The sequence below is a fragment of the Bufo bufo genome, chromosome 1, assembly GCF_905171765.1.
Source record: "Bufo bufo chromosome 1, aBufBuf1.1, whole genome shotgun sequence".
NCBI classification, from domain to species: Eukaryota; Metazoa; Chordata; class Amphibia; order Anura; family Bufonidae; genus Bufo; species Bufo bufo.
Window position 1 is genome coordinate 219,180,242 of NC_053389.1, and position 24,140 is coordinate 219,204,381.

Sequence of the window (24,140 nt, forward strand, 5' to 3'; positions counted from 1 at the left end):
TGACTAGTAGAGCAGCAGCACCCTCTGCACTTATTTGTACATTGTCATTTACCTCAGGGGACGGCAGGAATCTGGAGAAGGAATTGGCAACTGTCATGGTGAGAAGCTTATCGCCCAGAATGCTTAATAAATGTCTCGCCATCACTTCCTGTTGCTTAGGGGAGCAATGATTTTCCAGTGACAAGATAAGTGGATATGGGGAAGCCTGGAAGGTCAACAGAAAGACACAAGAGACACAAAAATAAATTACCAGATGATTAATTAAGAGCTGGTAGGGTGGGGGGGGGGGGGGGGCATTACTGTTATATCTGTAATGACTTCAGAATCATCACTTTGTAATATCAAAGGGTGGAGCAGAGAGTCCGGGACAACCCAACACCAGCAACAGCAAACTGCAAGTCAGGTACATGACCGGTAGATGAGTGTACATGACAGGTAGATTACAGTGTATATGACAGGTAGAGGACAATCGCTGGAAAGTCACAATCTGACTTCTATTATATTCTATGGAGAAGCAAGACATACAAGATTAGCTGCATGACTGGAGCAAGCAGGTCTCCAGAATACTCCACCACTGGACTGCCTTAGGAGTGTGCAACCTGTGCAGTTGTGCGGGGAGCATTAGCCACCCCTACCGAAGGGAGCACCAAAGACTTGTAACCACCACGTAGATGACTTTCTCAATGGAGCTGTTTGGTCACTGTATTACATGACCACTCTGCAGTGATACTATTTAGGCCTTGTACTGTATATTATAATGATGTGCGGCAGTTCTGACCTGGAACGCGTATTGGTTGATGACAGAGATGACAGTTTTAAATAGGAGTTTGCTGGTCAAAGTAAATCCATGAAAAACGACAGGCTCGTCCTCGTCTCCATCCCAGCAGTCAATTTCCAGGCACCGACATCCCCTCATGAGAGCACTAAGTGTGAAGAAGGAGATTATGAGTGAAATAGTTTGTGACCCCCTTAGTTATGAGCAATGCAAAAACACACACCCCTCTACTTATTTATAGGAACATACTATGGATGGGGTTGATGACCACTTGGACACATGTAACCTTCCAATATAAAACTCAGTGATCCCAGCATGTTAGCTGTATGTTACACCTTATATCGCTGCTCATACCATGGACACGACTGGTGAGCATGCACTACTCCATACTAGACCTGCTTCCCATGCCATATTATGCTGCATTGAGATACACCTAGTACAGGGCCTGAGGGGGCGGAGTATAACACAGGGGTTAAAAGAGCATCAAAGAGAGAAGCAGCCTCGGTGTCATGCTCCGCCCCCTCAGACCCTGTACCAGGTATAACACAATGTATTGAGTTTGCCTAGAGTATTCCTGTAAACCCCTTCCTCCATGTGAATAGTACAGCATGGGTTGACTGGTAGTTCTCAGAACAATGTACAAGACCCTGAACTTTGGACAATTCCCTTCCATTAGTAGGATCTCATGATGCCTTGCTGCTGAGACCCCCAGTAATTACTTGTAATCTAGATGGAGCTGTCAGTATCCAGTCTCCCTGCAGCCCCTCCAAAGATGAAACTAAACATTACACTGGAATGATTAGACTGCATGAATGTGCCAGGTCCTCCAGAGGGTTAGATGCACTTTGTAGTCGTCATTCTCCTCTCTGGGTAGGGTATGAGGCTCCTGAACACGGGACATGCCTTTACTTCTATCCCACCTCTAGAACCTCAACCCCCCCCCCCCCCTCCCATATTATAAGCTTTTTCTTACCTGCTATAGGCAAACGGGTGACTCTGGCCCACAAGCTGGTCAGAGAGCAGATAGGTGTTGTGGGACGTGGATATATAATAATTGGTCAGCGGCTGGTTCATGTCCTGGTAGACTTGGCGGTGCTTCCTCCGCAGGATGTGGTTGTCCTCAGAATTCATGAACCTGACAAACCCTTCTAAGGTCATGTAGTTCTCTCTGCGGGCTGAAAGAGATATCAGGGTCACATACCTCCCACATTTTTGGACGGTCAGATAGGGACACTTATGGTTCATTGTGTGAAAGATCCATTTTTTCGGCATATTTATACATTCTTACTAGTTTTCTTAGTGCACAATAATGCAAATATTATCTGAATATAGAAATCTGTAAAATCCAAATCGCATCGAATAATGAAATAATATGCAAGACGGGATCTAATATACAGATAGGAACCAGATAAACACTTTCTGGATCAATATTGTACGTATTATAATGAAATTATATACCTCAGATCCAAAAAGAGGGACATTTAAAGAGCAAAGTGCGACAGAGGGACTTAGGTGAAAAATAGTGACTATCCCTCCAAAGAGGGACACTTTGGAGGTCTGGGGTCAACGTATTTCATAGGAATGGTGCCATTTCCACAGTTATGTCCTGGTCATAGATTCAACTTCAGGACTCATGGATCAAACTCTGTATAATAACCTGCCTTCAACCATACAGCTCCAATGTACAAAATGGGCACGGCTAAGGAGTTACAGTATTGTCTTGTGTACTGTATGATGTCATCACACAAGTATTGGCCCCCATTGTCCTATCATCCAAACCTGTAAGGACAGGTCAGGATGTGGTGCCGCAGTTTGCCATAGACACAGTCATTGGACCAGCTTACATATGGAGAAACTGTCGTGAAATCATCTATAGCCAGTTGTGCGACTGCACCAAGGTCAGTACTTAGGGCGGGTTCACGTCACGTTTTTCCCATCCATTTAACGTATACAAAAACGTATGTATGTTAAAAGGATACCTCAGACTGATGTCAGGCAGTGGCATCCGTTCACCACAGAGTTCCATTGTAAAAATAAAAAAGGATACGTTTTTTTCCCATTGTAAAAAAAAAGTATACATTTTTTTTACCTGACTCTGCAGGATACAAGAAAGTGGTGTGCTGCGTTTTTGTATCATTTTTTTTTCTAATGTGTACATCAAACGGAGGCATAAGGCTGGGTTCACATCACGTTTTTCCCATCCGTTTAACGTATACAAAAAACGTATACGTTAAACGGATGCCTCAGACTGATGCCATGCAGTGGCATCCGTTCACCATAGAGTTCCATTGTAAAAAAAAAAGTATACGTGTTTTTTACCGGACTGTGCAGGATACAAGAACGTGGTGTGCTGCTTTTTTTTTTTGTAACGTATACGTCAAACAGAGGCATAAAACATGATGTGAACCCACCCTTAGGCCTCTTTCACACAAGCGTGTCGGATTACGTCCGGATGCGTTTAGGGTGCTCTCAGTGAAACTCACACCATTTTGCAAGCAAGTTCAGTCAGTTTTGTCTGCGATTGCGTTCAGTTGTTCAGTTTTTTTCCGCGAGTGCAATGCGTTTTAATGCGTTTACAAACAACATCTCTTAGCAACCATCAGTGAAAAACGCATCGCACCCGCATCTGCTTGTGAATGCAATGCGTTTTTCACTGAAGCCCCATTCACTTCTATGGGGCCAGGGCTGCAGGAAAAACGCAGAATATAGAACATGCTGCGCTTTTCACACAACGCAGAACTGATGCGTGAAAAACAACGCTCATGAACACAGACCCATTGAAATGAATTCAGTGCGGGTGCTATGCGTTCATGTCACACATTGCACCCTCGCTCGTGTGAAAGGGGCCTTAGTCGTACTTGAGCGGTTTTCTCTCATACCATTCTTTTTTATTTGTCATCTTACACTGTTCTGTCACTTCCTATCGGTGATTAATTGCTCCTCCACTACAGTTCTCAGGCAGTGACCTCAGTATCTGTAGAGGGGGCTCATCTCACTGGACACAGGGGTGACCTCTGACCCATGGAAGCTCCAGAATTACCAGCCGTAGGTTTAATGAGCGCTTCACAGGATCTCCAGACTTTGTGCATTTCTACTTTAATCTCATCTTTGTGTGATTTCCTCTTGAAGTCGCTTTTCAGACGAAGCCGCTGATCCTGAGATAAATTATTCATTCGCCCAACTATTAATTGTCCCAATCTCCAGTCCCAGTACAAAGGATGATTATTGATTTATTTTTACATAAAGTGAATCTTCCACTGATCCAACAGATTCACACTCAGCAGCGAAGCAATGTAGAATCTGATACCTAATTATATTAACGAGCAAGATTTTACCATAAATTATACAACATAACAGCAAAACTGCCTGGTCTAATAGAGAATGACTGCATACATCCTCTGCTGCACTTGTCATCCCTCACATACGGTAATGTATACTCCAACCACATCCCAAGCTGCAGACACAATTTTGCTATTATATCACGTCTTAAATTACAGTCATTTCCGGAGCTGCATTCATGTATTCTTCTGTTAGATCATGTTTTATACTCACAGGCACATCCAAAGCTACAGTCACAACTCTGCTGTTACATCATATGTAAAATTCCAGTCAAATCAAGAGCTGAATTCTGATTTTATACTTTATACTCCAATCACATGCAGAGTTATATACAAATGTATGTTTCTTATCATGTATTACACTCCAGTCATATCATATCTTATATATTACACTCTGATCTCCCTTATTGACGTCCGATGATTTGCTTGCAGCCAGTGGCATGCCCGGGGGGGGGGTGGGGGGGGGGAGCAGGTGGGCATAGCTCCCCGGGTGCCGGCTCTGACGGAGGTGCCAGCAGGCCCAGAAGCAATGAGTGATTGCATCAATACAGATGGAAGCGCTCATTGCTGAAGCGCTGACACCCATGACCCAGTTCCGCCGCCGATCACCGCCATAGGCCTGAAGCCTATGCGGTAGTGAAATCCCGCCACAGACGTCATCGCGCGCGCCTGTGCCGGGACTCAGCAGCACAGTGCTGGGACTCTGCAAGCAAGCGCAGGTAAGTATTTAGCTTTTATTTATTTATTTATTTTTTCTTTTATGTGCAAACTTTGGGGGACATGAGGGGGCCAGGGTGCACACAGGACAGAGGACGTGTGGGGGGAAAATATGTTGGGATACCGTGTGGGGGCAAATTTTTATTTTATTTTATAATGTGCCAACTTTGGGGGTCATGAGGCGGGTGCACACAGGAGGACGTTGGGGGGGATATGGTAGGATATTGTGTGGCACAGTGGGGGGAAAATTATTATGGAAGGGATGGCAACTTGGGGGACACTACTGTGTGGGGGGCAGCGTTGGGGACACTACTGTGTGGGGGGCAGCGTGGGGGGACACTACTGTGTGGGGGGCAGCGTGGGGGACACTACTGTGTGGGGGCAGCGTGGGGGACACTACTGTGTGGGGGGCAGCGTTAGGGGGCACTACTGTGTGGCGGGCAGCATGGGGGACACTACTGTGTGGGGGGCAGAGAGGGGGACACTACTGTGTGGGGGACACTACTGTGTGGGGGCAGCGTGGGGGACATTACTGTGTGGGGGAAATTACTGTGTGGGGGGCAGCGTGGGGGACACTACTGTGTGGGGGGCAGCGTGGGGGACACTACTGTGTGGGGGGCAGCGTGGGGGACATTACTGTGTGGGGGGCAGTATGGGGGAAATTACTGTGTGGGGGCAGTGTGGGGGACACTACTGTGTGGGGGCAGTGTGGGGGACACTACTGTGTGGGGGCAACTACTGTGTGGGGAGGTGTGGGGTAAACTACTGTGTGGGGGCAGTGTGGGTCACACTACTGTGTGGGGGGCAGCATGGGGGACACTACTGTGTGGGGGCAGCGTGGGGGACACTACTGTGTGGGGGGCAGCGTAGGGGAACTATTATGTGGGGGGCACTACTGTGTGGGGGCAGTGTGGGGGACACCACTGTGTGTGGGGCAGTGTGGGGAAAATTACTGTGTGGGGGACACTACTGTGTGGGGGCAGTGTGGGGGACACTACAGTGTGGGGGAAATTACTGTGTGAGGGGCAGTGTGGGGGACACTACTGTATGGGGGCAGTGTGGGGGACACTACTGTATGGGGGCAGTGTGGGGGATACTACTGTATGGGGGACACTACTGTACCATTCTATTATTTGTGGGGACACTATACAGGGATTATTGCTTGGAGCACAATATAGGGTGTTATTATTACTGGGGGCACTCTATTGAACATTATAACTGCTGTAGACACTATAGGAACATTTGGGGTCATTTATCAAACTGGTGTAAAGTAGAACTGGCTTAGTTGCCCACAGCAACCAATCAGATTCCACCTTTCATATTTGACAGCTCTTTTGGAAATCCAGTTCTACTTTACACCAGTTTGATAAATGACCCCAATTATATCTATTAGGGTCACTATTTTTTCAGCAGTATAGTACCTGGGGCGTTGGGGGGCACAACGGGCACAGGTATTTAAATTTAGAAATCTAATGATAGGGGCAAGGCCGAAATTGGCGCTTGCCCCTCATGGTGTCATTGAGACACATTATATGTTTTTTGCCATGTTTTCTTCCCCCCCCCCCCTGTTCTCTTTTCTCCCTGGTTTTTCTCCTCAGGTTAAGCCGGCAACTGGACGGCAGGTGATTGGTCCGGGACGGTTGCTGTCCGGTTGCTGGGCTTAGGTGATTGGTCCAGAACGGTTGCTGTCCGGTTGCTGGGCTTAGGCTATTTTTAGCCAGAATCAAGGATTGGCCTGGAGGTTCTGTGGCGGGAACTGGACCTGTATTTAAGGTCGGTCACTCACCTGGGTCTTGGCTGTCGGAATCTTCAATCAAGAAGGAAGCATCCCCCGCCCGCCCTCCCTGTTCTTTGTCGCGGTCTTGATAAATTTGAGCAAGCGCAGGTAAGTATTTAGCTTTTATTTATTTATTTATTTTTTCTTTTATGTGCAAACTTTGGGGGACATGAGGGGGCCAGGGTGCACACAGGACAGAGGACGTGTGGGGGGAAAATATGTTGGGATACCGTGTGGGGGCAAATTTTTATTTTATTTTATAATGTGCCAACTTTGGGGGTCATGAGGCGGGTGCACACAGGAGGACGTTGGGGGGGATATGGTAGGATATTGTGTGGCACAGTGGGGGGAAAATTATTATGGAAGGGATGGCAACTTGGGGGACACTACTGTGTGGGGGGCAGCGTTGGGGACACTACTGTGTGGGGGGCAGCGTGGGGGGACACTACTGTGTGGGGGGCAGCGTGGGGGACACTACTGTGTGGGGGCAGCGTGGGGGACACTACTGTGTGGGGGGCAGCGTTAGGGGGCACTACTGTGTGGCGGGCAGCATGGGGGACACTACTGTGTGGGGGGCAGAGAGGGGGACACTACTGTGTGGGGGACACTACTGTGTGGGGGCAGCGTGGGGGACATTACTGTGTGGGGGGCAGTGTGGGGGAAATTACTGTGTGGGGGGCAGCGTGGGGGACACTACTGTGTGGGGGGCAGCGTGGGGGACAATACTGTGTGGGGGGCAGCGTGGGGGACATTACTGTGTGGGGGGCAGTATGGGGGAAATTACTGTGTGGGGGCAGTGTGGGGGACACTACTGTGTGGGGGCAGTGTGGGGGACACTACTGTGTGGGGGCAGTGTGGGGGAAACTACTGTGTGGGGAGGTGTGGGGTAAACTACTGTGTGGGGGCAGTGTGGGTCACACTACTGTGTGGGGGGCAGCATGGGGGACACTACTGTGTGGGGGCAGCGTGGGGGACACTACTGTGTGGGGGGCAGCGTAGGGGAACTATTATGTGGGGGGCACTACTGTGTGGGGGCAGTGTGGGGGACACCACTGTGTGTGGGGAAAATTACTGTGTGGGGGACACTACTGTGTGGGGGCAGTGTGGGGGACACTACTGTGTGGGGGCAGTGTGGGGGAAATTACTGTGTGAGGGGCAGTGTGGGGGACACTACTGTATGGGGGCAGTGTGGGGGACACTACTGTATGGGGGCAGTGTGGGGGATACTACTGTATGGGGGACACTACTGTACCATTCTATTATTTCTGGGGACACTATACAGGGATTATTGCTTGGAGCACAATATAGGGTGTTATTATTACTGGGGGCACTCTATTGAACATTATAACTGCTGTAGACACTATAGGAACATTTGGGGTCATTTATCAAACTGGTGTAAAGTAGAACTGGCTTAGTTGCCCACAGCAACCAATCAGATTCCACCTTTCATATTTGACAGCTCTTTTGGAAATCCAGTTCTACTTTACACCAGTTTGATAAATGACCCCAATTATATCTATTAGGGTCACTATTTTTTCAGCAGTATAGTACCTGGGGCGTTGGGGGGCACAACGGGCACAGGTATTTAAATTTAGAAATCTAATGATAGGGGCAAGGCCGAAATTGGCGCTTGCCCCTCATGGTGTCATTGAGACACATTATATGTTTTTTGCCATGTTTTCTTCCCCCCCCCCCCCCCCTGTTCTCTTTTCTCCCTGGTTTTTCTCCTCAGGTTAAGCCGGCAACTGGACGGCAGGTGATTGGTCCGGGACGGTTGCTGTCCGGTTGCTGGGCTTAGGTGATTGGTCCAGAACGGTTGCTGTCCGGTTGCTGGGCTTAGGCTATTTTTAGCCAGAATCAAGGATTGGCCTGGAGGTTCTGTGGCGGGAACTGGACCTGTATTTAAGGTCGGTCACTCACCTGGGTCTTGGCTGTCGGAATCTTCAATCAAGAAGGAAGCATCCCGTGTGAAGACATCGTAGCGGTGACGGCGGCGGCAGCAGCAGTGGCAAAAGAGCTAAAGTCCCTGGAGATTTCCTGTGTCAGCGGCGGAGCAGTGTTTCAAGAAGCGGCCGGAGCGGCGGTTCAAGTTCGGCATCTGCTGTGTGAAGCTGCGGTCGGCGTTTCCAGTGGGCTGCCTGCGGGGTGAACGAAAGCCTCCAGCATTTGAATTTTTCCTCCCCTCTTTTAATAAAGTGACCGGCGCTGCAGGATGGAGTTCGGCCCGCTCGATGCGCTCCTCAGCCAGATTCACAAAAGAGCTCTCACCTGCGGCGGCGAGGAATGGCTGCGCAGGTGTCTGGCTGAGGTAGCGCCGGTATCTGCAATGAGCGGACCTGCTGTGCTTGTGGAGGAAGTGGAAGGCAGCGGAGGTCACATGATCTGGGGAGAAGTGCCGGTAACCAGTGAGTGCAGGGGACAGCTGAGCAGTGTGCCCTCCTTTCGTCCTGTGCCGGAGACAGCGCCACCTTGTGGCTCCAGCGATGTATTACTGCCTCCTTTTAGGAAATCCAGGCAGAGGAGCAGTGATGTTCAGCCCCACAGTAGAAGAAGCAGTTCCCGTCAAGGCGCTGTGGTTTCTCCCTGCACTACAGCTGCAGCTTCTACCCATGGAGGATACAAGAATGTTGGTGTTCCTGTGCGGTCTTCAAGCCGGAAGAAGAAGCCCAGGATCTCCTACTCCCCGTCCAGGAGTCAAGAAGCGGCTGGGCGTCAGCGGTCTCCTCCCAGGTCGGCGGTCTCGCAGCCTGGTTCTGAGGAGATAGCTAGGCAGCCTGCTGAAGATACCATGGATCCAAGTTTTGGTGAGATCAATGATAGGCAGGTTAATCTGCCTGATTGTTTTCCTGTTAATGATAACCAAAGTTTTTCCTTTTTACAGGGTTTAGCCAGGGTTTTTTCGGATCTGGCGCAAGGTGTTGTTGCTAGTTCTAGCACTACCTGTCCGTCACCTGCTGCGGCCTGGACTGATCGTCCTGCATCTGTCGCTGTGAATGCTTCTGGTGCGGGTGAACCAGTGCTGGCCAATGCAGCTGGTGTGACGGAGTCATGTTTAAAGGAAGCAATGTCATGTGAATTGTCTCCTCTGGGTTTTCATCTGCCTAATACGGTGAAAGAGAAAATTTGGAGGAGGGAGTATATTGATTTATTATCATTGCTCCCTTCTTCCAGAGAGATTATTAAAACGGAAAAAAGGGCGGATGAGAAATCAGAGGAGGACAGGAAAAGGACAGCACCAAAGTCCTTTAACAATTGGCTGCAAGCCTTTTGTATTTATTCATCAATTTTAGGATCTAAGTATCCCCAATTGTGCAGTGGATTGTTTCAGCATATTGACATCATTTTAGAGGCCTACCGTAATTTCGGAGGTTTCTCATGGTTTCACTATGATGAAACATTTCGTCACAAATTAGCTGTTCACCCAGGTTTACAGTGGGGTAGTAAAGATGTAGGTTTATGGCTGTCTTTGATGCTTCCGCAGAGATCTGTCGGGCCTCCAAGGCAGCAGAGCATCAGTCAGAATGTATTGAGGAAGGGACTATGTTTTGCCTTCAACGAGTCATCTTGTAAATGGTTAAATTCCTGTAAATATAGGCATGAGTGCTCGGTTTGTTCGGGCCCCCACCCTATGTTTCGCTGTTTTAAAAGGGTTTCAGGGGCCCAGCATGCCGTTGTTAGTCGAGAATTTCAGAAAAGCTCTGACACCTGTGAAGTTGCAAAACATGGTTCCTTGGTTAAACATTTATCCAAACCAGGAGAAGGCGGAGCTAATTAACAAGGGTTTTAGTGAAGGTTTTTTCGTTCCACAGTTTAAAGGCCCAGGGTGTGTTTGGTTAGATAATTTGAGTTCAGTTAGTTCTAATATGGATATAGTACGGGAGAAAATTCAGAAAGAGATAGATGCAGGGAGAGTGGCTGGGCCTTTTGTTCACCCCCCTTTTCAGGACTTCCGTTTATCCCCCCTGGGTTTGGTCCCTAAAAAAGCTGCCAATGAGTTTAGATTAATTCATCACCTATCTTTTCCGGAAAAACAGTCTCTCAATGACGAGTTAGATAAGGGGTCGTGTTCAGTGTCTTATAGTTCTTTTGATGAGGCTGTTAGTTTGCTAGGTTCTTTTGGTAGGGGTTGTTTATTGGCTAAGGCTGATATAAAGTCTGCCTTTCGTTTATTGCCAATTTGCCCGAGTGGTTTCAATTCACTGGGTTTTCAGTTTGAGGGGAATTATTATTTTGATATGTGTCTGCCTATGGGTTTTTCTTTATCGTGTTCTTATTTTGAGTCGTTTTCATCTTTTGTTCATTGGGTTACTATGTATTCAGTTAGTGTTGGTGGTTGTTTACACTATTTAGACGATTTTCTGTTTGTTGGTCCCCCTGATTCTGAGGTCTGTTTAGCTTTATTAAATCGTTTTCATGAGGTTTGTCGGTTTTTTGGCATTCCATTAGCGGAGGAAAAAACGGTTCTTCCTTGTTGTGAAATTGAGCTTTTGGGGATAACAATTGATTCAGTAGCTATGGAATTCAGGCTTCCTATGGATAAGGTATTTAAATTGTTGGAGTCAATCAGGAAAATGTTAGCGGTGAAGAAGACGACATTACGTGAGATACAGAGTTTATTGGGTCTTTTTGTTTTTGCATCTAAGGTAATTCCTGTGGGTAGGGTATTCTCTAGGAGGTTGTACATGGCAACCAGGGGTCTTAAATCTCCATCTGCCCATATTAGGTTATCAAAGTCTTTGAAAGATGATTTGAGGGTTTGGGAGGAGTTTTTAGTGCATTTTAACGGATGTAGCTTATGGCAGCAGGATTTTGTCGAGTCTGAGGCTTTAGGCCTAGTCACGGATGCAGCCGGGTCTTGTGGTTATGGGGCTTATTTTCGAGGTCAGTGGTCAGCGGAGAAATGGGATGAATCTTGGAAAGTTGATACGGTTTTAAAGAATTTAGTGTTATTAGAACTTTTCCCACTAGTGGTGTCTTTAGTGATTTGGGGGCAGGAGTTAGCAGATAAAAGGGTGTTGGTATATACCGATAATATGGGAGTCTTATTTGCAGTAAATTGCTTGTCTTCTAATAATGAGCTTGTGGTGAAGCTGTTGCGATTTTTAGTTCGTTGTTGTTTGTCTAGGAATATTTGGCTTAAAGCGAAATATATTAACAGTAAGTCAAATGTAATAGCAGACTCTCTCTCTCGTGCACAGTGGGAGAAATTCTTCGCCTTGGTCCCCAATGCAGCAAAGGAAGGCATCCCGTGTCCACCTTACCTCTGGAGTCTGATTTGGCACTAATAAGTGAACAGATTCGACATTCGGTGGCTCCCAATACATGGAATAGTTATGCGCTAGCATGGAATAAATGGGAAGTGTTTTGTAAAGGTAATGGAGTGAATGTTTTTGAAGGTAAGGCTGGTCATGTATTGAACTTTATTTGTAGTTTGGTTAAATCAGGGTTGGGTGGGTCCGCAGTTCAGAAGACATTAGCTGGGGTATCATTCTTTTTTAAGTTGTCTGGTTTCCCTCCTGTGAATAGTTCATTTGCGGTTAGACAGTTTTTGAAGGGTTTCAAGAAAGGTAGGGTTTTTCCGGACGTTCGTCGTTCGATTTCTATTGATCTTTTAGGCAGATTGTTGTCATCCTTGCAGCTGTGTGCTGCTTCGGGTTACGAGTTTAAATTATTTAGGTGTGCATTTGTTTTAGCATTTTTTGGAGCCTTTAGGGTTAGTGAATTGGTCGCCCCGAATATTCGGTCAGCCTCTCCTTTGTTGTTGTCGGATATTCAGTTAGTGCCTGCTGGCATTTTTATCACAGTACGGAAGTCTAAGTCGGATCAGTTTGGAAGGGGTTCTGTTATTAGTTTGGGTCAGTTGGCTGGTTCTGATATTTGTCCGGTCCTGGCGGTAAGGGATTTTCTTGAGGTGAGGCCCCCCGGTTTTGATTCCTTTTTAATTCATGCTGATAGTTCAGTTTTGTCTAAATATCAGTTCAATGCGGTTTTTAAAAAATGTTTGTACAGCCTGGGATTGGAGTCTGAGCCTTATTCATCTCATTCTTTTCGCATCGGGGCCGCTACTGAGGCGGCTAGAATGGGATTGGATAAGGTTTTGATTAAAGAGATTGGAAGATGGAGTTCGGATAGATATAAACTTTATATCAGACCTAATTTAGTTTTGTTTTAATTATTTTCTTTTTCAGGTTCTGGGCAGATCAATGTGTGGATTTGCGGGCATTCCTTTATTTTCTGGGCTGAGAAGAGGGCCTGTCTGCGTAACTATGCTCAGCAATTGTTTTTTGATCTGCCTTTTGTTTATATTTATTGGTTGGGTTTTAGGGGGTTAAAGTGGAAGCAGGTAGTCCCCCTTATTGAAGGTGAGTTACAGTCTCTCCCCCCTCCTCAGGTAATTATTTTTCATGTGGGGGGAAATGATTTGGGGAAAGTGAGAACCTTGGATTTATTAGCAGATATAAAAAATGATTTAGTTTATATCAGTCAGTTATTACCAGGAACTATTTTGGTTTTTTCTGAAATTATTCCCCGTTTGTTATGGAATAAACCACAACTTCGTTTTCTGGATAAAATTCGTAAAAGGGTAAACAGGGGTTTGGAGAAGTTCCTTCCCGCTGTGAATGGTTGGACCTTCCGGCATATGGAGCTGGATGGTTCTGTTGTTGGCCTTTATAGAAATGATCTTGTACATTTATCAGACATTGGTCTTGATATTTTTAATACAGGTTTACAGTCAAAAATGGAAAGGGCCGCGGTTTTGTTGGGGGGGGGGCCAAGTCCGGCTGATGCCGGTCTTGGCTGGTGGGGTTAGTCGCCCAGTCTTTTGGGTGGACGGATATTAACTTAAGGGATTTTTTGGTATTTATTTCATTTAAAATCAGTATGATTAATTTATTGTGGTAATATTTATTGGTTAACCCCCAGATTTAATAAAGACCGCGGCCTTATTTATCCACAATTGGTTGTCAGTCTTTTATTATTATTATAGGTATTATTTATAGGGCTTTGTTAGTTGTCGATTGTGACACCATGATAGGGGCAAGGCCGAAATTGGCGCTTGCCCCTCATGGTGTCATTGAGACACATTATATGTTTTTTGCCATGTTTTCTCCCCCCCCCCTGTTCTCTTTTCTCCCTGGTTTTTCTCCTCAGGTTAAGCCGGCAACTGGACGGCAGGTGATTGGTCCGGGACGGTTGCTGTCCGGTTGCTGGGCTTAGGTGATTGGTCCAGAACGGTTGCTGTCCGGTTGCTGGGCTTAGGCTATTTTTAGCCAGAATCAAGGATTGGCCTGGAGGTTCTGTGGCGGGAACTGGACCTGTATTTAAGGTCGGTCACTCACCTGGGTCTTGGCTGTCGGAATCTTCAATCAAGAAGGAAGCATCCCCCGCCCGCCCTCCCTGTTCTTTGTCGCGGTCTTGATAAATTTGGGGGGGGGTTAGTCGCCCAGTCTTTTGGGTGGACGGATATTAACTTAAGGGATTTTTTGGTATTTATTTCATTTAAAATCAGTATGATTAATTTATTGTGGTAATATTTATTGGTTAACCCCCAGATTTAATAAAGACCGCGGCCTTATTTATCCACAATTGGTTGTCAGTCTTTTATTATTATTATAGGTATTATTTATAGGGCTTTGTTAGTTGTCGATTGTGACACCATGTGTCTGTGTTACAAACTCTGTAGAGACGAGATGCAGCTGAAAGAATTTCTCATGGCGGTCTAACGGATGAGAAGAGGAAAGAGAAGGTCTACATGACAGGAGATGTCCCTGGATGTAAGAGGTATGTGGTCAAGTATTGGGGGGTGCCAGAGAAATGACCCGCCCCGGGTGCCAAACACCCTGGGCACGCCACTGCTTGCAGCAGTCATGTCTATACACAAGGTGCTGACCTACACTAGAATAGAGAGTGATATGGGCCATGGTATCTTAGCTGAGGTATTTGGGGTGATGCTGCAGCATCCCACTACTACAATAGCGGTACTGTACAAAAGGTTAAAAAAAATATGTTTTTATGTGGTATGTGCATTTACTGTACTTATGGCATGCAGAGAGTTAATAGGCCTTAGCAACTGGTTGCTAGGTGGGGCTCACATAGGGAGTGGTTAGAGCAGTCAGTGTAGAGACAGTGGATCTACAGCTCAGCTCTGGTCGGTGATTGGTTGGTGGGCGGGGAGGGGTGGGGCTGGCAGAAGCCAGCTTCCACTCTAGGATCATATTACTGACTCCTCCCGAGTCCCTCCCTCAGGCTCCTGCTGCCAGCGTGAGGTGGTGAGCTGAGCGTCTGCATTCATTGCCTGCTGTGACTGAGAAGAGCCGTTTCAAACGGATCGGATCATTCAAGTGAATCGACTCCTCCGGTTCACTGAACTGAATCGATTCAAATGAACGATTCGTTCATGAACCGGACATCACTAGATGTCTGTGCAGTGAATTGTGTGCTGAGGCAGCAGAACACAGCCCTGAGGAAAGCTAGCTCACAAGAAGGCTTAAACATCAGTTGAAGTGGAGAGAAATGAATGTATATATTTGAAAAAGATACCAGTGTCAAGAGGAGGTGCAAGTAGAGGCCCTGTGGAGATAAACTACCAGAAAAGAAGCCTATAGACTCCATAGAGACATTGTCCAGAAAGAGAAAGGCTTTCAGCTCTAGATAAACCTATAAGGCAGAATCTGGATATGCCCACCATACTACATCCCACAGTAGAAACCTGCAGTAACATAAACTGTGAGTCTGACATTGCAGTCCTCCCTGTGGTTGCATAGTGAGAAGTGTTGCACCCCTATTTTGGATGCATATGCAAAAATCAGCTAGAGAAGTGCAGTGTGATGAAATTTGCTTTAAAGAGACATCTTGGCCTATTAACTGTTACTGCAGCCACATAACCTATAAAAGCTGTGAAGACTGTACCAGTATATAAGAACTGGCAGTCTATAAATGCAGTAAACTATAAATCATGTGCTCAAACTTGATACTTCAGTAAAGAACTGCTCTACAGAAAAACTGCAATGTCATTCTTTCCACCACTGCAGGGGACCTTACCTTGCACCTCACAACTCCTCACCATCAAGGGCACCTAAACCATCATCAGGCAGGAGAACTCCAAAACCAGGATGTGCCCCGAAGGGAAGAAAGGTGCACCCTTCCCATCACTGCATGGCTCAGGGGAGTGTCAGAGTGATTAACAACTACAACCACCATACTTGCTACTATTATTATTATCCTCTTCTCTCCTGGGCCCGCTGCAATGCCATGTCACCGTGGATTATGTGGTGATTTCAGGATGTTATCCGCAATGGAGGGTAACCTATATGAGCCCACACTTTCTGAGATTTCTTATTTACCACCTTCTAGACATTATCCCTCAGGTCTGCCGCAAGGGGTTGAGAATCCAGAGATTACTTGTACCTTCTAGCATCAGCTCATGTTTCCCGATAAGTTGTCTTACTGCATCTTCATTTGTATCCGGTTCGCACAGGTCGTTTTGGAGGAACTCAAGAAGTTTCTCTGAGGAGAGGGCTCTCTGGTCTTTGGAGAGTCTGTTAAATAGTTGCAGCAGCTCTGGACGGTGGACAAATCTCTTGTAGATTAATTTAAAGGCTTCTATGTGAATGAGGCCAGTTCTGTCAGGATCATGCTCCTAAATGAAGACATGGGAAACAAAATGGATAAACAAAGCGGGGAGGCATATATCCACTCCCTATTAGTTGCTTCTAAGACAAACCATAACCCTGGTGCACAGAGCAATGTCTACCATAGAAAAATGACAAGGCCTGTGCCAAGCACTGTACACAAACACAACAAACTGAGGTTAACTGTCCAGTTCCATGATCTCCTCAAAAAACTTTAAACTCCCATTGAATGCCCCAGAGTCTTCCTTATCTCGGACACAGAAGTGGCAGCTCTGCTGTGTTATGTAGCAATGTAAGAACACACATTGGGCCAGATTTATCATTACTCTGACAGCTCACTCCACTTTAACATATGGCTAAAGTCAGTTTTAGCCAGGTCAGATTTATGATCGGCCCTTTAAGACTTAAAGAGGACCTTTCACCGATTATTACACTATGAACTAAGTATACAGACATGTAGAGCGGCGCCCGGGGATCTCACTGCACTTACTATTATCCCTGGGCACCGCTCCGTTCTCCTGCTATGCCCTCCGGTATCTCCGCTCACTAAGTTATAGTAGGCGGAGATTCCAGTCACTAAGTTATGGTAGGCGGAGATTCCAGTCACTAAGTTATGGTAGGCGGAGTCTGCCCTTGTTCTGCTCTAGCGCTGGCCAATCGCAGCGCAGAGCTCACAGCCTGGGAGGTTATTTTCTCCCAGGCTGTGAGCTCTACAATGCGATTGGCCAGCGCTACAGCAGAACAAGGGCAGACTCCGCCTACCATAACTTAGTGAACGGAGCTACCAGAGGACATAGCGGGAGAACGGAGCGGCGCCCGGGGATAATAGTAAGTGCAGTGAGATCCCCGGGCGCCGCTCTACATGTCTGTATAGTTAGCTCATAGTGTAATAATCGGTGAAAGGTCCTCTTTAAGTAATAAATGTGGTTTGACGGTAGCAGTTTATCCGTCAGTAAGCAGCTTTACAAAAGTCGCTCATCTTTACGAAAAAGTCGCACGTTTTTATGAAAAAGTTGCATGTTCTATTAAAAAGTCTCATAAGATAAGCATGGTCCTCACTGGAGTGAAATTGCGACTTTTTTGCGACTTTTTTGCGACTTTTTAAATAGTTCCAAAAGTAAATCTGTCTAGAGATTCATTTACATAAGAAAACACGCCCACTTTCAGAAAACTGGCGAGCATAGTGCAGAGCAGAAAAAAGTCGCAAATTTGTGCGCAGTTTTAGCGTTTGGGACTTTTTTTGGGACTTTTTCACTCCATTATTCTGAATGATAAATCTGGCCCATTGAGTGCATTTGAATATTAAGAAAAGGTTGAGCGAGAGGATTAGGAAAAACAGGAATAAGACGAGAAAGAAGAAATAAAATATGGAAGAAGATGCGGAAATGGGATAAAGAAAAAGAGAGAAAAAAAGATGAGCAAGAGGATGAAGAAGGAGATGAGCAAGATAAGGAAAAGATGGAAGAAGATAAGAAAGAAAATAAGGAAGAGGATCAGAAAGAAGATAAAAGAAAAGCAGAGGAAAAATATGAGCATGGATATGAGGAAGAGGACAAAGAAGATAAGCAGGAAGGTGACAATGAGAAACAGAATGAGTAAGAAGATGGAAAAAAAAATGAGGAAGAAGATCATAAAGATGAGTATGAAGATGAGGATATGGAAAAGAAGATCAGGAAGAATGACAAGGAAAATGGTAACTAAAAAGATAAGGAAGAATATTGAGGATGAGGATGAAAATGAAAATGAAGGGGAATAAGATTGTGGAAGAAGATAAAGCGAATGGATGAAGAAGATGAGGGAGAAGAGGATGTAACAAAGATGAAGAGGAAGAAAGTGTGAGCAAGAGGATGAGGAGAAAGATGGGGGAAGAATAGGAAGAAGATAGATGAAGAAAATACAGGAAGACGATGGGGAAGAAGCAGGAAGATATTCAAGAAAATGAGTCAGAAGATGAGGAAGAAGAAAATAACCTAAAAAGATAAATAAAATGATGGATGCAGAAGATGAGAAAAAAAAATGGAAGAAAACTATAAGGAAGATGGACACCAGAGGAACACATCTGTAGCCAGGAGAAGTGATGGATCTGATCATATAACCACTGGTTGATTCAGAGACCTGGGTGCTTTTCTTGAAAGTAATAATATGACAATTTACTGTATGGTTACTATATGGGACATTGATCCAGGGATTTATTCCAATTGCCATAATTGAAGTTGGGGTAAAATTTGCAACTACCTCAGACATTTTTGCCTTGCTATGGATTAACAGAGTAGGATTATAGGTTGGACTAGATGGACCTGTGTCTTTTCTCAGCCTTATCAATTAAATAACTATCCCATCATTATCTTCACCAAATCATAATTGACAGTAACATTATAACTATCATCATTCACTCCATCATCATAATTTTTACAAATCCCTATGTAAAAATTGTCTGGTTGGCTCACTGAAGAGTGGAAGGTGCTCTGTTGTACGTTAGTACTACTGTTAATGTAGAGTTAAAAACCACTACACTCAAGAGTAATGTACGAAGTGACATGGTTTTTAACTCTGGATTTAAAAATCACTAGTTAGACTGCGCTAGGAATATTGTCTACAGTTTTTTTTGGCTCCAATGCAAAAGAAAGACACAATTTGAGCAAGTTTGAAGGTGGGCAACCAAAGTAATAAATTAAATGGGAGGACTATAATATATTTATACATAGTGATTTTTACATAGCCATTATGATCTATTTATACTGACAACTGTATTTATAGCAAGGGACATCCTCTACATCTAATGGAGGGCAGGTTTCTATATCAACATAGAAGGAGGTTCTTTACTGTAAAAGCAGAAAGACTATGAAATTCTGCATGAGGAAGCTGTCATAGTCAACTCACTAAAGAGTTGAACAGTGGCCTGGATGCATTTTTTTAGAGTAATAATATTGCAATGTTATAGTTACTAGATTACTGTAGAAGCGTTGTTGATTCAGGGATTTATTCTGATTGCCAAATTTAGAGTTGGAAGGAATTATTTTCCTAAGATGAGAAGGTTTTGCCTTCCTCTGGATAAACATTGCAGGATAACAGACTGAATTGGATGCATGTATTTCTTTTTTTCAATCTTACAAACTGTGTTATTATATACCGTATTTTTCGCCCAATAGGATGCACCTGCCCATAAGACGCACCTGGGTTTTTGAGGAGGAAAATAAGAAAAAAAATATTTGGAACCAAAAGGTGTGCTTTTGGTGGGTTTTGAACTATCGTAATGGTGGTCTGTGGATGACACTATTATAGGGATCTGTGGATGGCACTGTTATGGGGGCATCTGTGGATGGCACTGTTATGGGAGCATATGTAGATGGCACTGTTATGGGGGATCATTGTGGGGGCATCTGTGGATGGCACTGTTATGGGGGCATCTGTGGATGACACATATATAGCATCTTATGTGTCATCCACAGATCCCCCATAACAGTGTCCCTGTGTAGTGATTGGGGGCCGGCAACTGTTTCTGTAATGGCAGAGGGGCCCAGTACAGTCACTGTATTCTACTACACCGGGCCCTGCTCTCTGTAGTATACAGTAATCATATCTAACTTGTGGGTATTGTTTAAAGTATTCCAATCATCTTCAATCTAGCGCTGTACTACTTACTACTAACTTCTTGGCAGTCAGGAGGCCAGGCGGGCGCTCGTAGTGTAGCTCACTACGCTCACTGCGCCGGCGCCGCCTGCTTCATTCATAAAGTGGGCGGAGCAGTGAGTGTAGTGAGCTACGCTAGTGTACTACTTACAACTAACTTCTTGGCAGTCAGGAGGCAGGGCGGCGTTCGTAGCGTAGCTCACTACGCTCACTGCGCCACGCCCACTTTATGAATGAAGCAGGCGGTGCAGGCGCAGTGAGCGTAGCTCACTACGCTACGAGCGCCCGCCCGGCCTCCTGACTGCCAAGAAGTTAGTTGTAAGTAGTACAGCGCTAGATTTAAGATGATTGTAATACTTTAAACAATAGCCACGAGTTAGATATGATTACCGTATACTACAGTGAGCGGGGCGCGGTGTAGTAGAATACAGTGACTGCACCTGGCCCCGCTGCCATTACAGAAACAGATGCCGGCCCCCAGCCCCTCCTCCCTCTAATCCCTCTAAGCATATTCACCGGACGGTCACAGCATTCGCCCCATAAGACGCACTGCTATTTCCCCCCACTTTTGGGGGGGGGGAAGTGCATCTTATAGGGCGAAAAATACGGTATACTTTATCTTCACCACCATCATAACCAGCATTATCATTATCATAACTATCTATGGAGATGATCGTACATCCTCACCTTTATCAGGGCATTCAGATGATTGGTGTCCAAGTTGACATTTAACCCTTTTAGAGTGACCAGTACATCTTCATAGGTCATCATCCCTATGGCTCCATGTCCAGAAGCAGACTCGATACATGTGCAAGTTGTGTTAAGAGACAAACAACCAGTGAAAATGAGTGTAAAGTAAGACAGAAATGTATGTATGAGAACAACGAATATAAAATAGAAGCTGAGGTGTATGGAGGCAGTGATGTAGGTTACAGATAGGAGACAGCAAGTAATGAAATAACTGTAATCATCATCAGTAATGTTTGCAGTCTACTGTATATGCAGGGTCGAACAGTCCACCAGAGTAGTAGAGGATACCGAGCTTTTACACAGTCGTGAACCTTTAAGGGCAATGTCTCACCTATCACCAATTACCTATTTTTTTCTGACAATTAAAACCAGATAGTCACACATACTTTTTTATAATCTATAATTTAAATGAAAATAATATCATTTTATAATTTTCTGATTGTAGATTTTTTGATTCTATTTCCTGAACATGATTATAGGGCTGCCATCTTGCTTGAGCTGCCAATATTTAGAGAAATTTCTATAGGAAAGTTCGCTAGACTTGTTCTGTGATCTTCTAGAGGTCATTGTACAAAGAGGGATTTTTTTTAAATATAGATAGAGACATGTAAAAAAAAAAAAAAAACACCAAAAATTATAAAATAATTATGTTAAATATTAAACTTAATTCAAACAATAGGTAATTTTCTGTTTACACATTGCCTTTAGGGTTCGGCAGCTGATGACCCCTATATGGAGGCGACTATGAAGCAGCCACACACCACTAGGGACTATTGGTAATGGAATGATTCAGTAAAAACCTTACAATGATAAAGGTTGGACCCCCAGACTCATGTCCTCTGAACAATGTTCACATGTCCATCAAATTCAACCATCAAGTAATTCTGTCCAGAGGAATATAAACACCATCCCTCTCCCCTCTGTGCATCTCCTAAATCTCAGAACCTTCAGGATCTTCCATGTCCTCCACACAGTATGGTTTCCTATATTCAGCCAGTGGCCTCATAAGTCACGTATAACCAAAGGATATTTGTCATCCATGCTGGCGTCTCCTGTGGTGCTGTATTCAAGCCACTCTTGCTCTTAATGCCCACGCTAGCTTGGTGGAGATCTACTGCTAGTGGAAGCCGATGACATCACATAAAAGTGATGTCATAGTAGAAGCCAATAACAGCCCCCACACAAGACCAGAACATTATGTGCCTGAAATACTCTGCACTGCTGGGAACACTTTACTGATGCCACATTGTTCCACTCTCACACGGAGGCGCTACAGAGAGAACAGGGGATTGATTAGACTATTCTATCCTTATGCAGATGCATAACATGTGGTGGAATTCTAACCTGTGTGTTAAATGCTGATGTGGTCCCTGAGCAGAAATACTTTTGGAAGGGGGGGGAGAAGTCTTTAAATCCGGAATTAGTGTTGTCTATGTAACTGTTTAGGCAGGGAGCGATAAGGTGCGCAACCAAGCAAAGGAAAATTCACAGTAGTGTGTATCACGCACCACTACATTTCCATGATGGAGGGTGTTCAATCAAGCAGGACTGCTTTTTAATCCAAGTCCAGTCCTCTCATGTTATGATCCTGATCATGCGCTCTATTGCAGTAGCAAGAAAAATTAAAGGGGTTCTGCACTTTGTTTGAACTGATGATCTATCCTCTGGATAGACCATCAGCTTCTGATCGGCGGGGGTCTGACACCCGGGACCCCCGCCGATCAGCTGTTTGAGAAGGCAGCGGCACTTCAGGGGCGCTGCGGCCTTCTCACTGTTTACCGCTGGCCGAATGACGTCACGACTTGTATCTACTGGCCTGGGCGGGGCTAAACTCCATTCAAGGGAACGGAGCTTAGCCGCGCCCAGGCCAGTGATACTAGTCGTGACATCACTGGGCCTGCAGTAAACAGTGAGAAGGCCGCATCGCTGCTGGAGCGCCGCTGCCTTCTCAAACAGCTGATAGGCGGGGGTCCCGGGTGTCAGACCCCCGCCGATCAGAAGCTGATGATCTATCCAGAGGATAGATCATCAGTTTAAACAAAGTGCAGAACCCATTTAAGTGAACCCTTTGAAATTACCTGGACTTCTGCATTGATTACTAAGAAACAGTTGTCTGATCAAAATCCAAATCACAAGTGTAGACACACACTATATAAGTAAACTTATATGTAGCATAAGGTTAGGGTTAGGACTCTGACTTATGTAGGACACAAATATTCTTTTTCAACCATCCTTTAGTTGATTTACCTGTGTTCTTTGGGTCACTATCACCCAACATCTCTTTAGCTTGAGGTCAAGGACAGCTGCTTATACTTTCTCCTATAAAATGTTTTAATCCACTTTAGAATTCATTTTTACCCCAAAGATCACAAGATGTTCAGGATCTGAGGCAGCAAGGCAGCCCCAAACCATGATGCTCCCTCCACCATGCTACACACTTGGGATGCTAAAAAGTTCCACTTTTGTCTGTCCATAGAACATTTTCCCAAAAACTTTGTGGAACACCCAGGTGGTCTTGGGCAAACTTGAGATGGGCAGCAATGCTTTTTTTTGGATAGCAGCGGTTTCCTTCGTGTGATCCTTTAATGAACATCGTTCTTTTTCAGTGTTTTTGTAATAGTGGACACCTGAACAGAGTCATGATCTTTCTTTTTGAGAAACAGACATACGTATAGCAGGCAGATTATCTGTATGCTTTCCATATACGTACGTCTATTACGTAGAATGTGTTCGCATAATACAGACCACGAACCTACTTAAGTCAATGGGTCAGCAAACAAATTCAGATGGCACATGGACTGCATCCATATTTTGCAGATCCATGATTTGTGGAACACAAAACGGATACGATTGTGTGCATGAGGCCTAAGCCTGAGAAATGCTTCTTTTTATTATTATTCAAATTAGGTTTTTGGTGCACTGCTCCGATGCTCAAGTCTGGGGGGCTACCTGGGTGAAAATAGAGGTATGTCCGGGTTCAGCTCTAAACCCGGACAACCCCTTTAACCGAAAAATCCATCTCAATTCAGTTTTTTTTACGAGGGATAATCTATCACCCCCTCTCTTTGACATTTTTACTTGGTCCAAAATCATGAACCTCAAATCATTTTCTTTATGTTTCATATCAACAAAATGTTTCGATACAGGTAAATCCTTTCTCTGGTTTCTAATGGTCTGTCTATGGTTATTAAGCCTTGTTTTCATATCACAGGTAGTGTCCCCCACATACAACAAACTACATGAGCACCACAGTACATAAATGACCCAAGAAGAGTCGCAAGTCAAGTAACGTTTAATTTCAAATTTCTCTGCTGTTTTCGGATGAACAAAGCATGATCCTTTTAGCATAAGTTTACAATTTACACATCCTAGACCTGGGAAACTACCAATACGTCTGGGTTTTAGATCTGTTTCAATTGATCTATCTCTGCCATACAGGGAGTGCAGAATTATTAGGCAAGTTGTATTTTTGAGGATTCATTTTATTATTGAACAACAACCATGTTCTCAATGAACCCAAA

The 24,140-nt window shown here is 45.0% G+C and overlaps 1 protein-coding gene across 1 annotated transcript in view; it reads right to left on the bottom strand.

The window, feature by feature from the left end:
* The window catches only part of PLCZ1 (phospholipase C zeta 1), a 43,259-nt gene extending 27,068 nt beyond the window's left edge, over positions 1 to 16,191 (bottom strand). Inside the window, exons 1-4 of the mRNA XM_040435344.1 lie at positions 16,016 to 16,191; positions 1,749 to 1,950; positions 779 to 923; positions 53 to 205 (exon numbers count right to left, since the gene is read on the bottom strand). Of these exons, the coding sequence (XP_040291278.1) occupies positions 53 to 205; positions 779 to 923; positions 1,749 to 1,950; positions 16,016 to 16,025 (510 nt within the window). The 5' untranslated portion in view covers positions 16,026 to 16,191. The remainder of the gene's footprint in view (positions 1 to 52; positions 206 to 778; positions 924 to 1,748; positions 1,951 to 16,015) is intronic.
* Between the last annotated feature and the right edge of the window lie 7,949 nt (positions 16,192 to 24,140).